Source organism: Triturus cristatus, chromosome 4_1, assembly GCF_964204655.1.
Source record: "Triturus cristatus chromosome 4_1, aTriCri1.1, whole genome shotgun sequence".
Taxonomy (NCBI): Eukaryota; Metazoa; Chordata; class Amphibia; order Caudata; family Salamandridae; genus Triturus; species Triturus cristatus.
The window spans coordinates 1,086,574,996-1,086,590,965 of NC_140585.1; the positions used below are offsets into that span (position 1 = coordinate 1,086,574,996).

Below are 15,970 nucleotides of genomic sequence, written 5' to 3' on the forward strand. Positions count from 1 at the left end.
GGAAGTTCAATGGTTTTGTACGAGTGAAAAGTCCAGCTCACTATAACGCCCCCGAAACCTATGGTTTTTTCAGTGAATTTCTAAGGTTTTTTAAATGCTAATTCCTAACTATAACGTGCCTGAAACCTATGATTTTTTCAGTGAATATATATATCTATATCTATATCTATATCTATATCTATATATATATATATATATATATATATATATATATATATATATATATATATATATATATATATATCACCAAACAACTCCTCCGATCTGAAGAAGCAGAGGCCACTCAGGGGAATACTGCAGGAAGCTCTTTATTGGACTGAAAATGGGCATGATGCATTTCTGCCTTCTCTGCCTTCGTCGGATGCCTCTGTGTCCAGGTTGCTCTCCCACCCGCGTTTTCAAATGACCTGCACCTTTCCCATTGGCGGGAACACGCTCGACCCAGATTGCTTGCTTGTACACCAATTGCAGCGGATGTGGACTGCAACTCCCAGAGTTCACTGATCCAGGCAAGTGTTACATGGGGTTTAAACTATAGCGCCTCATTAGGCTGGCGAAGTGCAGGGAAATAAACGCGATGTGGCCAAATGTTAAAGTCCCGGTTGGTATGCAGTCCTATGGCTTCCTCGAGTCCCCATCATGTTCTAGCCCCAAAATTAATATCATAATATAAAACAACGTGAATTATGAGAAATTGCTATTGAAGCACATTATACATATTTAAGAAATAACTTCTATTTTTGTTTATGCCTTCAATTACATGTCACCAGGCATAGGCTTTGCCAATGCACAGTGGGCTACCAGCACAGTGCATTATGCCCAGTGCAACTATCTCTTGAGTGTGAGAACATATCCTTCAATAATGTGCAGGAGGCTACAGGTAAGCTGTTTGTCATGTCGTGACAGGGCCAAGTTCCATTGCCCCAAAAGCTGACATCACAGTGCATCAACCCATGCCCAGTGGGCTCCTGTTTCAGTATGGTCACCTGCCATACCCTCCTCCCACTCCCCTTCTATTGATTTTCCTCTCATTACACAGTCCTATATAGGTGTTTTAGCCAACTGTAAAGTAAAATATCTTAACATTTGGCAACAACCTGAAATGTCTTGCCCAAACCTTGCAAGGGTTTGTGAATATGTTTATAAACCTTGCATCTGAAATATGTTTTTTAAGGGAGAAACACATTCACTTGCAACAGCTCTAGGGATTGATTTGTTTCCCGCTGGGCCTGTGGCAAACTACCCATGCCTCTACACAGCCACGGGTATTCTTTTATTAACAAGGTTTGTGAACTGAGATTGGTGGTTCTCTGCTACTGTAAAGGTGAAAGAGAAGGGTTAAGCTTTTTTCCTCTCTCTAAGGGCCATATGTAGGTGGCCTAACATTTACCACTTCATAAACACCGAATTTTACCGATTCGGTATTTATGAAGTGGTAAATGCTATGTAGGTAATCCATCGGTAATATTTACCGATTCGGAATGGGTCGGTATTTTAGAATCGTATTTACCGATTCGGTAATGGTAACTGGCTTCCCATTGATTCCTATGGGCCAGGAGGCCCATAGGAATCAATGGGAAGCCAGTTACCATTACCGAATCGGTAAATACCGATTCGGTAATGGGGGAGCACAATCAAGGGTGGCAGGGTGTCACAGTGACACCCTGTTGCACCCCTGATTCCTGCATGTGTGCACATGTGGCACACATACATGCCCTAAGGGCATGTATGTCTGCCACATTGCACACTTCTAAGTGCAAAAAAATGCTTTTTCAAAGCCATTCGTCATTTACCACCAACTTTTAGTTGGTGGTAAATAACGAATCCACACAACACCCACACACTCCCCCTACATCTCATTTCAGGATTCGGTATTTACCGAATCGGTAAAATTACCGATTCGGTAATTTTACCGATTCGGTAAATTACCGAATCCTGAAATGTGCCCCCTACATACCAAAAGCCTGAATACCGGTCGGTAACGGGATTTTTACCGAAAATCGGCCGTTACCGACCGGTATTGGGCTTCCTACATATGGCCCTTAGTGAGAGAAGACCAATAAATGTGCATATTGGTTCAAGAATTGTAAAACTAATTAATAATGCTATTTTTGTACCTCAGAGGTTGTTTGCAGGGGTGGGCAAAAGGTTAAGCTAGGCCTTGGTTATCAATGTATTTGGGAAACCTCAGTTTGCTCAACTGATATCAGGTTTCCCAAGTGCTGTCAGCTTTGAATGAAGGGTAGTAGCTAGGACCATCAAGCCAGTCTCTGCATGAGAATTCCTCGCAGTATAACACATGGGCAGCACATCCTGCACCAGGCAACCCATAAGGAACATGGTTCATCACTTCCCCACACATGCGAGCGGTGTTGTTTTCCTATATGCAATGCTCTAAGTGTGACAGGTATGCACTGATGCAGGACTCATGCCCACTGTTTGATACTACTCAAGCTGCACCGTACTGATGACGCAAAAAAAGGCTGAAAACGATCTGAGGTTGCTTCTGTTTTCATTCAGAGGAGAACTAGTCTGGTATATAGCTGGTTCCTGGCTGACATGGCATGGTGGACACAAAAACTATGAACCATATTGCAGCCCATAGTAATTACCAGAGGCTGAGATTAATTCAAGCAATTACACCAATTACTTTTTCTGTTTTCCTTAGGGAGGGAAATATGGTTTTGAGATGGATGGGGGAGATTTTTGGGGCTGCAGTGGTTCAGGCCAGGTCATGGCAGCAGGGGTTTGGTTTCTCAGGTATTATAGCTGGGGTTTCAGTGATGATCAAGGACACTATAGTGCAGCTGGACAAATGCAGAGGCATGCAGCAGTCTATCCAGAGCCTGGTATGGCCCTTCATAGATGTGGTAATGATTTCCCACCGCTACAAAATGCTGCTGATACTGTCTCCCTCTAAGAAAATTAATCCTCATCAGCTTTGCAGTTTGTAGAGCTGGTGACATTAAAAAGAGCAAATCAGATAATGTGTGCATAGGTCAAATTGACACTACTTGTTATGATGCAGAAAGCCTTTTTCCACCCATTTGCATTGTGCCCTCAGCTCCTAGCCATTAGTTTGTGCTCAGCCATCTACCATATGGCCCGAGCATCATTTTCTGTAGACCAATGTCAGGAACTTAGAGATCTGGAATATGAAATTTATAATGGTCAGACGAGCCAAAATATCAAGTCTTCCTAGTCAATCGGAGTCTTTTAGGTTCATTAAATACCTAAGCCAGGGAGATGGCCAATAAGAGAAAAAACTTCTGAGACAGATACCATTTTTGTTTCCGAATAGGATCTTGAACTTAAAAGTTCATATATGCTATATTTGTTGTGCTTTATCTTCATACCTCTCAAAAACTGCTGGACATAACCAAGAAAAACGACCTAAACTGAATCAAGCTCGCTCCTCATTTAGTACAAATGTATCCAGCATTTTATGCTACAGTGGGAAGCATGAAACACTCTGAGGCTTTGAAAGAGACCAAGCTTCGTCCACGTTTAAGGTAATTGTCTGCAGCAGTTTTTGACCTAGTTGAGAGTAAAACGCGTTGAGGGAGTTTGAATGAAAAATGAAACCAACTGGATCAGGCCCCGGTCCGTATAAAACATTTCCACAGCTTTTTGGATCAACCTGGGGGTTCATCTACAATCACTATGTAAAGCTCCTCGCACATTTTTTTAAGGGAGTGATAATCGTAGGTGAGCAAAAACACATTTTCGTATGAACAAACATCCTTAACAAAACGAGATTCGTTTTTATCACTTCAATGCGCATCCAGCTTCACACCTGTCAGAGCGGTGTCAAACGAGGGCATCCTTAGCTCCGCCTGACAGCGCTATGTCAATGTTCCGCTCATCAATTTAACAAACGACCACATAGGGCGAGCATTATCTGTGGAACCTCATTTAATTACAATCTGCTATAGGTGTATGATAGCGAGCGTTTCATATTAGAGAATTATTTTAAGAACCAAGGTAAACAATATGTCAAAATGCCCAACCAAAACATAGAAGCATAACCAGAAATTACCCTTTAGGCGCACAGCTATTTATCTACAATATAATAGATGTTATACCCAGCTTTAAGTGATTAATTGGGTACCGCGGTGAAATTATTCAGCCATTTCTGATAGCAAAACGATGCTGAAAGACACATAACGAAGTGCCGAAGGACGCTCATAAACAAGGTCCGCGGCTCTGCAGCGTTCCAACAATCATCGAGCTTAATGCGAGATGGATGCTGGCTGCCTCTTCTTTGCGGCCATTACTCTGCTGCAAAGAGATTGCCATCGAATTTTGATTATACAGCCTTAATGAAAAGTAATGGAAGTGGTGCATGCTCGGGTGGCTTTCCCTCAAAGGATGCGCTGCGGTGATCGCGCGCGGGCCGGGGTGCCGCCACCTGACTGGCTGCGCCGCCACCTGATTAAGGAGGACACTGCCTGCGAAAGGCTGCGCTCGCGACTGTCATGGCGGTTAGGCGCACTGATATTGGCCGGGCGACTCGCGGAGCTTTTAACTCACTACTTTAGCAGAAGAGCCACTTAGGGCCTAAATGAGATTTCAGGACTTACCATCGATTCGGCTAACAAGTTCCTCCAACATTTTCACTTTCCTCTGAATCCCTGGTTGGGCGAAGGTGTAGTTATCCTACAGAGGAAAGAAAGAAAACAAGTGGAAAATGTTAGGGCGTATGTGGTTGCTGCTTTACGGAGAAGAGATAGATGAGAGAAGAAGTAACTGGGAATGGGCAGTGCTTTAATTTTCTAACGGGATTAACAGTTTTGGGACAACTGCGAGAATTGCTCATAAGACACTGAGATTGATCTGTCAACAACAGCAATTGCGTTTGTTAGATAAATCATTAAATACAGACTAACATGTCCACCTCTCAAATACATTTCATACTTCACTATACTATTTCACCACTAATCCTTTGTGGGTTACGGAGTAACGTGCTCCTCGCTGAAAAAGTGCTTCAACACCTCATCAAGGGCAGAAAGAGCGACATTAATGCAAACCTTTTTCCCTCTTCTATCCCTCCACTATCCTTCTCAATCCAAATAACTGACTAACATATCCACCACTCAAATTACTTTCATATTTCACTATACTAATCCTTTATGGGTTCCGGAGTAGCGTGCTACACACCAAAAAAGCACTTCTACGCCTCATCAGGGGGTAGTAAGTGAAATAACAATAAATGTAATAAACGCACTTACAATGCAATACAATTTAAGAGTCTAACCATGATGGCTAAGGCGTACAACCCCAAGAGGTATAAAGTACATATTTTCCTAATTTGTGGGTGAATTAATAGCTTTTTATTATAACACTGACATCATGATCTACATGATGTTAATTTGTACTAAAAGTGTGCTTTCTTAACTGTATGTACATCTGGGATCTAGCAAAAGAATTCAGTAGGGAAATCTTAGCACTGGTAGAACCCGTCCCTGGCAGTTTCATTGGGAACTGGCAATTTCATAACCATATAAAATTCGTTTTGACACCGATAATTGTTTTTGAGAAAAGGTAATAATGGGCGGGAGGGGTTACATTTTATATGATCAAATTGCATATTTTCCTTCGACAATCAAACAGAACTTTCTAGGTTTTTTCATGGAGGATTCGAAATCTTCGAAGACATCAGACAGAAAAAATGCGCCGACTGCCTTATGACGCAGTGTTCATTTTTAAACAAATTATTTCCACAATGATAAGGATGAATGCACTTAAATATTTAAATACACCTATATCCTAAGTACTGTCATGACGTGTTACTATTTCCCGAAGTAATGATACCAATGTTGTCAACCTCGGAAGAATGACAGCCTGTCAAACCTGTAACCTTAAAATAATGCACAGAATTTAGCAGTGAATACTTCATTTTAATGAGAATCCCTAACTGCTAGACTCGTGCCACTGTAGCCAGTATCGTACAATTGGAGCTGAAGGAAAAATTGTAGCCATTACACAAGCAGGATTGCAACTTTTAACTATACAACTCTCTTAGGGCCTGATGTATCAAAGTGTTTTACCCATTCTTTGTGTATGGGGAAATGTGATAGTACACAATGGCCTTAGTTTTTCTGTAGCGCTTCAGATCACACATATACCAACTGAGTCTCTGAAACAGACAATTTACTTTGAACCTATTTGAATGTAAACAATTAGGCAAACTTGCTGGGGTAGAGGACTTGTTGGCGAACATTAGATATTTGTAGGGACATGGTTGTACATTATAACTAGTAGCACAGCATACATTTGTTTTGCGTAATTATGGGAAATGTTGGCAAAATGACATTCAAATTCTATCATTTAGTGCTATATTTAAGAGTGAAATGCATCCTTGTGGCAACTTTTGATGCAAAGACACATATCACGCAAAACAAATACTGAACTCCAGTCGCTCACATTCTGTTGTTCTTGTGTGTTTGCAGTAAATCTTTATCACAATTGGTGCATAATTACATAACAAGTCATAATGGTGCAATTCCCGAAATTATGCAGATATAATTTACATTTCACCCAGGCCTAGTGAGAACCAAGAGGACCGTAGCAGGGTACTGGGGCTTGCCCATGGTAAAGAGTAGCCCTGGCTATCTTTCAGCTAAAATTAAGGGCTGAGTTTATGTTAAGAAACAAATCAGGAGCCATATAACATAAGGAGTCGAAGGGCACCAGAGGCAACAGTACCTGTGTTTTTGTTGCACTTCTCGGTTACCGAATGGGTCACTGACAGTTGTGCAGTCTATTCTGTAATGGGTGCAAATTTGCAAGTGCACCCTCTTAAGTTATGGTGCCCTCATGTGCATAGGGTTAGTTCCAGGGAATGAGGGAACGCTTTTCGCCCTGATCCCATGCCTATTATTGACACGGGGACATGAGAAGACAGGCTCACGTGAGGCACACTTACTGTGTATCACCTTAAAAGTGAAGCTTAGTTAGTGTGCTCTCCCCAAGGCTGCAGGAAGAGAGGATGTGGCCATCCGCATTGGTTCACTGACCCCCTTGAAGCACTGCAGTCTGCCACCTGCAGTGATATGAAGCATGCTTTTTTCAGACTAATACGCACTGTTCGGGTCAGAATGTAGGTGTGCCGAACTGCAGACTCTCACAATGCCCATTACATGTAATCGAGCCCCATGGGTGGCTGATGGTCCTTAGGTGCAGGTAACCTGTTGAGTGGGGTGCAAACGCAGCTTAGATGAAGCTGTGGTGACAACACTCCTGGGGATAAATAAGATGGCATCCAAGCGAAACTAGGAAAATAGCCTCCAATAGGGGTATTTGCAATTTGTGGGACACATTGCACAAACGGAGAAGCATACAGGAGAATGGGATGTCAAACTATAGTTCTGTGTCTAGTTAGCCTCCCTAAAATTGAGGTGATGTATTCTACGTCTGAACTCTCTAGTTGAGCTGGCCATTTGATGATACAGGTATTCGAGGAACAGGCCCCGTCTGCCTTAGAAACCACAACATAGCATACATTTGGGAACCAGTCGGCTTTGAAAGTAAACCATGTGTTATTTCCTGTTTCATTTTCATCATCTTTATTCGGTCAAATATGTGACCGTAAAAGCACAATAAAATAGTATACAACATGTTGCGAACATGCACAAATTTCATTTAACCACCGGCATAAAAAGGCATTAAAAGGTAAAAACAGTCATTAAAACCATGATTATACAGATCTTAGTAGTAAAAATAACTCTCAATCACTTTGCAGTGTGTCATATATTTTCAATAGGTGCCAGTTAAATGTGTGTGCTGTTCATCAAAGTGTAGATCAGTCCTTGGTCCAATTTCATAGCACATATTTCTTTCATAATTTCAGAGTATGCACTGTAAAATGGAGAACTGAAATACGTATCGAAGGAGACTCAAGACTCTGGTAAAAAAAAAAAATACAACAAGCCCTCTTGATGTGTGTTAAAAGGTCTACCACATAAAATAGGGAGAAGAAAACGTTTTCCAATAGATGAGTACAGTGTGCAAAAAAGCATAAAGTGCGTTTTTGTTTGAGGAGACACCCCATCAAATGGACAACACGGCAATGAAGCAGACCAGGTATCTGTAGTAGGGAAGGCCCCTAAAAAATGTATGGTGCCTGCTCTTAGCCATGTGAGGTAAAATCTTAATTCCGGGGCCTTAATCCAAACTCGATATGGCTCCTTGCCATCAGTAGTAGAGAGTGGCACATATGAATGAACAGTGACCACATTGCCTGATTCATTATAAGTGTTTCCTGACTCTATAGTTTGTGCATGCATTATTTCACACAGATGCTGATGCGCTAAATGCACTTGTTTGAAATTTGTGTTGTCCAACCTCACCCAGGTCTCGAATTTTGCACTAGATCTGATGTGCATGTAAAATATTATAGCAGATCCCTCACTGGCAGAGAATTGTGCTAACATTGTTAAAGGGGCACATCTCCTTCTCCAATCCTAGTCCTGACCAAGCTCAGTACTGACATCAAATGAACACTGCAAGGAAAGGGACACAAATGTCCAGGTCTGATTTGTAGAACCAATAGTTCACAGTTTATGAAGTATCTGAGTCGTGGAGAATAGATTTACATTTGAAAACTTAATATGAATATTCAATTTGCACAATACCTGCCCTGTAAGTTCAGAACATTTTAGTTTTCTCCCATGGTGACATAGGTGTGGAGAGGGTGTCCCCATCATCTTGCCCATGTGGTTAATGGTGACAAACAAGGGAACAGGTTCACACCCGCTGCTGTGTTATGCATGGAAAGCCAGGTAGAAATGTGAGGGCATCACTTGTGATCACCTTGCACCCCTTTCCCTACCACTATGCCATTTGTGAATCACAACCTCAGTTGATATTTTTGCCCCTCAGTAATCTATTGAGTTAACTATCGATTGAGTGAACCTTACTAGCTGGAAGAGGGTAAAACAGTGTGGAAGATCTTCATTCACTCTTAAAGGTTGAGTGTTCTACTAGGGTAGGAGAATGCAGAGGGGAGTGGATGGAATGTTCTACTTAGAGAATGATGGTGGATGGAATGGAAAATGGAGCCCAAGCCCACAATTTGCTTTTTTAATTGTTCGCAGGGTGTCAATTACGGACTTACGTGTTACTTTTATTTAGTATCAATCTTTTCAATGAACATTGGTGAAGATTCAGTTGAGACAACACTCAGTGCTGTGGGTGTCTCACTCTAGTGTTGCGAGTAGAGGGGCACTGGTGGAAGTTAAGCACAATAAGATTGTTTGAAAATTGCATATTAGAGCAGTTACCAATTTTGTTTCCATGTTAATTCTGCCACATTTTATATTGCAAGAATTGAAAACAAATGTTCACTTGGAACTCATTTATAAACACAATCTAATTGCACAGACGTGTGTGCAGACTGAATCTGTATAAGTAAATTTATGATAAAACAGACACATTATTCTGTAAAGGGTCAATCTTTTTTCAATTTCAAGCGACGAATAACCAGTATCTCATTATTTCATTATCCAAATTCGATTCAGCCAAATCGAAGTTTATTTAGAGATGCACAAGAAAGGTTTGCATTGCAATTATAATGAAGTGAAGTGATTAAAAGATGTCAACACGCACCCCAGGTGGAAACAAACCAAGACCAGAAAGAGAGCAAAGTGACCAGTTAAGTGAAAATAAATAGTCAATTGGTTTCTTTAAAGAGACAGCCAGCCTCTTTGCAAATGAGAAGTCACAAGGGTATTTTTTTATTGTGGCATGATATATATTTCTAGGTTGTTTAACTGCTGGAAAGAGTGTTGGAGGCACACGAGAATTAACTCTAATAGCTGTTCTGTTGAAATAGGGATGGTGATTATGTTCACTAGGAGCAATGTGTTATCCTGTGTCCTGCAGAACAAACTTATCAGGTGTGTTTGGTATGGCAAAAGGCATCTGGTTTCTGTATGGGAACAACATGCAGCTCTGCTCAAATCCTGACCAACCAGCGGAAATGGCTGTAGTTTGCACCTGAAGGAAGGAATTTTGGTGGCCCAACATGGATAGTGAGGAGGCGCGACATATTAAACATTGCATTGATTATAGGTATGGTGACAAGTTGCAGGTAAGGTTTGGGAGTACATCTCGTTGGATTTTATGAGAGTATTATGTTGGCCATTCTATGACTCTGTTGGTAGACTAGGCTGCGCTTGAGTCTAGTCAGTTTGCCAATACACATAGCAACATATAATGGTGCTCAGGTTTTTACTATAAGAAAATAGTAGGGTTTTGGCTCAAACTGCTATTCAACACTAAAATACTGTATCTTATCTATTGTTATGAATAGGTCAAATGCGTCCACTAAATTGGTAAATGAGGGTTGCATTTAAAAATGAAAATGTTTGAATTAAGAGGCATGGCAAAAGAGGATGGACGGTGCTTATAAATTGATAACCAATGAAGGGAAGTGACAAGTGATGTTTTTTCTCATGTGTGGTACAATTCTAGTTGTCATGCTGTCCCTGGGTCAACGGACAATACATATACAGCTAAGATTGATTTGGATACGTTGTTAAGACTGCGTGAGAGAAAAATAACACATGGCTAAGACACATTAAAAAATGCAGAGTTTAGCAAGATAGCAAACCTTTTGTGAGAGTCTGCATTAATTGGATATCGGGGTAATGCGTTTGAATCTAATTAACTGCATTAATATTTACATGTGTGTAAAATGGATTCTGTATTTTGAAGACACTTGTTGGTGACCTGTACCACAGGATACTAAAGCTTCTTCTTAATCAAGACTTTTGAGTCACTTTATATTGCAGTATAGTCCACAAAGATGGTGTAAACACTGACAGCAACTCTTGCCAGTGAATTCTAGCTAAACTGTTTGTGCCAGTGTGTAGAAAAAACAAAGTAGAACCTTTGCAGGCAGAGCTTTTCTTTATTTGAAAGTGATCTGCTATGTATCACAGTCGGTTCTCAGAGGTGTTTGGTATTGAGAAATGTTGAACTCACAGTGCTGGGCTTACAATTGCTTCGCTTTACCCCAACCATGTGTTGGTGGTATCCATGCGATGGATGTGGAGAAAATAGGTTCTACCATCCATGAGCCACTGGCAAACAGGGGGTTTTGCCTGTTATTCCATCACTAACCATTGTGAAAACAATGGAGGCAGCACCAGGGATGAAGTCACAATAGTTGATATGTTCTAATCAAAGTATCTTTATTCTTCTTTGGGTTAAAACAATAAAACAACAGCCAAGGCGTTTCGTTCCTTTTGTAGGAACTTCATCAGGGCAAGAAATTTCATCATCAGATAAGTCCCACTAAGTATCACAGCGAAGGTAGGCCAAAAGATGTAGATATATAATGTCGATTCTGTCCGGAACATAAAGATGTCCCTATATACTGTCGGTATCCACCCCTCTTACCACAAGGTTTTTTAGGGCCAAGCCGCAGACTGTGGTACTTTAAAATTTGGAACCACATTGAAGGCATGCCCCCACCATGCCGATTTTGGTGTCAACGAACCGCAAATGACAAAAGCGGTATGTACAAGTGTTTTGCATAACGTTTCATCGATAAATTCACTTTGTATACGATATTACACATTGACTTCGTGGGTTCCATCTTAGAGCGGTAGCCATCTTATGGTTGCCCTCACATAGGCTGCACATTAAGGACATGCACAGGCCTTCAGAACACATGTACCTTCTATTGACTTCTCTGTGACCTGTGCGAACTGGCTCCACTGCCCGAGGTCAGTCCAGTCTCACGAGCTCCCCTTCCTACGGCCATTTGTGATTAGCATCAGGGTTTGACACACCATAAAGCCTTTCATCCCACACAAGCCCCGACTAATCTCTTTCACACCTGACTCTGCTTCCTGCTTTATGGCCTGTTTTACGAGGAGGAGGTGCCCGTGTTTATTGGGGTCTGCTGATATCTGATGAGGGATCTGAGCCTCGCTGGGTAAATAATTGCGGGCTGGCTGAGCTGAAATGTGGGATTGTCATCATAACTCTGTTCCTTCTTTGAAGCGAAAATATGTGAATGACCACTTGTAAAACAGGGGCGGTGTTGCCCAAAGCGTAATATTCTGTATAAAAGAGAAGACTGTTTTTTGTTCTGGAGACTGCCTCGTTCAGTTGCTAAGGCTTCTGTGTGACGTATTCTCACTCAATTGAGTTTAATAAAGATGTCTTTTTCATATTTCAGCTTCTTTTGCCAAGTTCTTTGTTATATTACCATGAGAATGAAAATCAGCAGTACCTCAAATGGCGCCCAACAGAGTGGCTCATCAGCGAAGTGACTTTCTGCGGTGCGGGAGTGATCTTGTCAGGAGACTGAAATCTACTGAGGAAGGCAGAACAGGATTCTACCAAGAAGGTACTCTGTGCGCAGGGATTCTGGAGATTCTTTGATTCTGCAGCCCAGTATATTTCTGATCTTCCTGATTTTGATCCTCCACTTGATGTCACTCCTGACTGAGAACCCTTTTTTTTTGGCATGCGTATTATAAAAGACCGTTAGGTCATGTAGAACTTGACAGTTAGAATTTGGATTAGTAAAAGTAAGAGTTAAGTATAAGTGGGTCGCTCCCAGTCCTTTGGTTCTTTGGGTCTTTGATTTGGTTATCGCAATTACCAAAGCCGAGGGGTTGGTTTCTTGGTTTTTGATTTGGTCATTGCAATTACCATAGCCAAGGGTCTCGTATATTTGCGAGTGTATTGGTAGAGATAACCCCTTGAAGTTTGAAGCTAGATTAGTGAGCTATAAGATGTGTGATCTTAGGAAATTTGGAAAGGTAGCTTTGGAACTTTGACATTTGTGTTGGCCAACTTTTGGTTTGTATAGGTTTGGATATGCGAATTGCAATTTGTGTAGGCAGGTAATGAGGAGATATTTCTCCATTTGGTTTAGTTGAACGGTGCACGTACGAAAAATACCTTAAGCACCATTTTGATTATAATACTTGCGTTTTCCGCAGTATTTTTGGCATGCCTGTTTGTAAGCTCACATGGAAAAATGTGTTGCTTTTTTGGAAGGTACCATAGTGTGGGAAATATCTAAATAGGTTAGATTTAAAAACATATTTCTTCCTCGGTGATTTTGTATCCCCAGGGAATTAAAATATGACATAATACAAAAACAAGGATACTTTGTTCTGCGCAGTTTTATGAATGAAGATATGCAGAACGATTTTGTTTGGTGTTCTGCTAGGCAAAGCTAGTGAATTGAGCGCATTCACTACTTCTTGGACATATATCTGTCTGTTGGGCTGTTTATGCAGTCTTTTGGAACACTATTGAGAAGCGTTTCTTGTAAATATGACTTACAACTAGTATTTGCAAATGGTTTGGTTCAAGTATGGTCTGTGAGCTGTTCTTTATTTCTGTCCTGAGTATTGATTTGTAAGTCAACTGTGTGTTTAAAGGTCTATGTGATTTTCCCATTAGTGCAACTTCTGTAAGTAAATTGCGACGGCGCTATTTATGAAAAATGGCTAAAGCGCGCTGTATTGTGTGTTTGACCCCTTTCTGTTTATGTCTGAAATGAGCTCAATATGTGTTTGTGCGTCTTCTGATGTTTTCAGTCTGTTAAGTAAAATGTTGGTTAATTAATATTAAGTAGAAATTTAGAAAAAATCCAGAAATGAACCGCGTGATGTGCTAAAATAGCTATACGTTTCTCTTTAATTTATAGAATGAGCAATTGTGCACATATACAAAACTGCCGTTAAATGCTTAAAGGATAAAATTAGAAACACATTCAATAGATATAAATAAGGCCCCAAAAACGAAATTCTCTATTTTTGCAAACGTAAATAAATTTACAGCATTTTCCTTGGATGCATTGTATTAGATGTTCACAGGCAAACTTTTCAGCTGCAGTATATTTGATAGGAATGTTCATTCAGCCAGCACTTTCCCAGTTAAACATGGGTGGAATTTTGCATAATGGTCCTTTTAAATGAAAGTGGCGCAAAAATGTGACGCGTTTCAAGTTGGGCTTATGCGCTTAGGCTTGTGAGTTAATGTGTCCAAAATGATAGGCAAGGGATACAGCTTGCTTTTATATGTGGAATTATCACAAAAACGAATAATTGGTTGTTTTTCTTTAAAGAAAATTATTAATCATGGAAAAAATATTTTAAATAAATAAGTGCTTTTCAAAATCGTTTTTTAATCTTTATAAAGCTTAATTCTCATACTATGACCTCCTAGCATTAAAATTTGATTTGAGTTGGGTTGCATCACTAAAATGACAAGCATTCGTGTGTACAATTTTCCCTTGGCGCAGGCGCAAACAAGCTCATTTTTATGAAGTATAAGTTATTATTTCCAATGCCTGACTCATGGGTTATGTAATAGACATTCTGGTAATGCATAATATGCAAGAAAATTGCAAAATATTCGTTTTTTAATGCCTAAAATATCAAAGTCGAATTTGGGTAAAAGCACTGTTTAAACTGCATTTTCTTTCATTCAGAGTACTTTTTAAAGTGTCTCAGGCTTCAGTAAATGCATACATTTAGGTTTGATATATATATATTTGCAGGTTGTGCCTTCTTATGGTTCAATGAGTCAATGTGCCAGTATAAAGGCTTGTTTTAATATCAGGGTTGAAGGTTCTAACTTCAGCTGGGCCTACTGAAACGTTCATTCATTTAAGGTTGATGAAATGTGTACCATTGCATAGGGTTGCAACAAGCATTTATTCCAAAATGTGGTATGTGTGTTATTAAGTTTTGTGAATTATTCACAGTCAATGTAGTTTAATAATCTGGGAATAGAGATAATATTTTTAATGCCTAAAAAGGAGAAATTATTTTTCAAAATAGAGTGAATTATTGCAAGTTAGGAGGAATTAGGAAGGCCTTCTGGCTTTGACAAATTCAGAATGGCAGAAGCTGGGGGCTAGGAGAGCTGCAGAGGCTGGCTCAAGTCACGCTGCTGAGATACTATCTTTAGTTTTCCCGTAAACAATGGAGTAGGCTGCCACGTTGACATTCATGACCTTTTAAATTAGGGCCTTGTCTCTGTGGAATGCAGAATGACCTTGCTAAATGGGCCTCTAAAGGTGGGGTTCCTGGTTTCTCCATAAGAACATCAATAAAACTAAAGGACTTAATTCCAAAGGGAAAATATAGAAAAAGGGTTTCTTTGAAAGTCCAAACATCATGTTAAATGCTTTGCAGAACTGATACATTTGTGTCTCACTCTAAAAAAATAAAATGATGCCTGCTAGTTGCTTTTATTTGACAGGAAACGAAGTGTTGCATTAAGTCTTAGACAGAAAATAAGATGCAGCCCTTTTCTAAAATTTTGAAGGCTACATGCCTAAGTGTGAACGAATTGCCAATTAAGACTTATTTTTCACAGTGGAAATTGTAGGTGCCAAATTAATATGGAGTGTCAGTGTAACGATTTTTACTTTTAGAAAGGTAAAACTACGGTGGCTTGAGGTTGCAAGGACTGCCAAGAGGGTAACAGTTAAGTAATGGAAATTTATTTTTGTGCATTTGGTCCTATCATGAATTGTTCTTGCTGGTCCTGTATGTTAGAAGAGAGACAGTAAAGTTATATTTGACAGCAGATTTCCATTGCCTGGTGATCCACTGTCAAAAGGAGGGTAAGGATTTTAAACCTGACAAATTAAACAGGCCCAAATATTGGGTTTTGGGCTGCAGGTTTACAGTGCATAAAAGTACATGACATGGTGTTGTGAGTCACCGCTTATTCACATATGCTATTGTTTTGTCTATGCTTTTTGTGCTTGATATACAGCAAGTATATCTGATGGCTTGACGTTTTGTGCGTTTTTATTATTTTTTTTATTTTTATGCATGTTTTTGTTTTTTGTTTTTGTTGCTGCTTTTGATACTATTACAAGTTTACCTGTGTTGTGAGGGGATGGTCATGACGATGCCCATCGCTACGCAACAGTTGGTTGAACGTGTTCTGGTTACTAAATTCCACAGATAATGATATT

At 40.1% G+C, this 15,970-nt stretch overlaps 1 protein-coding gene across 1 annotated transcript in view; it reads right to left on the minus strand.

Moving 5' to 3' along the window:
- Nucleotides 1-15,970, minus strand: part of TBC1D22A (TBC1 domain family member 22A) — a 1,683,159-nt gene that overhangs the window by 816,168 nt on the left and 851,021 nt on the right. The window contains exon 10 of the mRNA XM_085654063.1: nt 4,584-4,659. Coding sequence (XP_085510189.1) covers nt 4,584-4,659 — 76 coding nt within the window. The remainder of the gene's footprint in view (nt 1-4,583; nt 4,660-15,970) is intronic.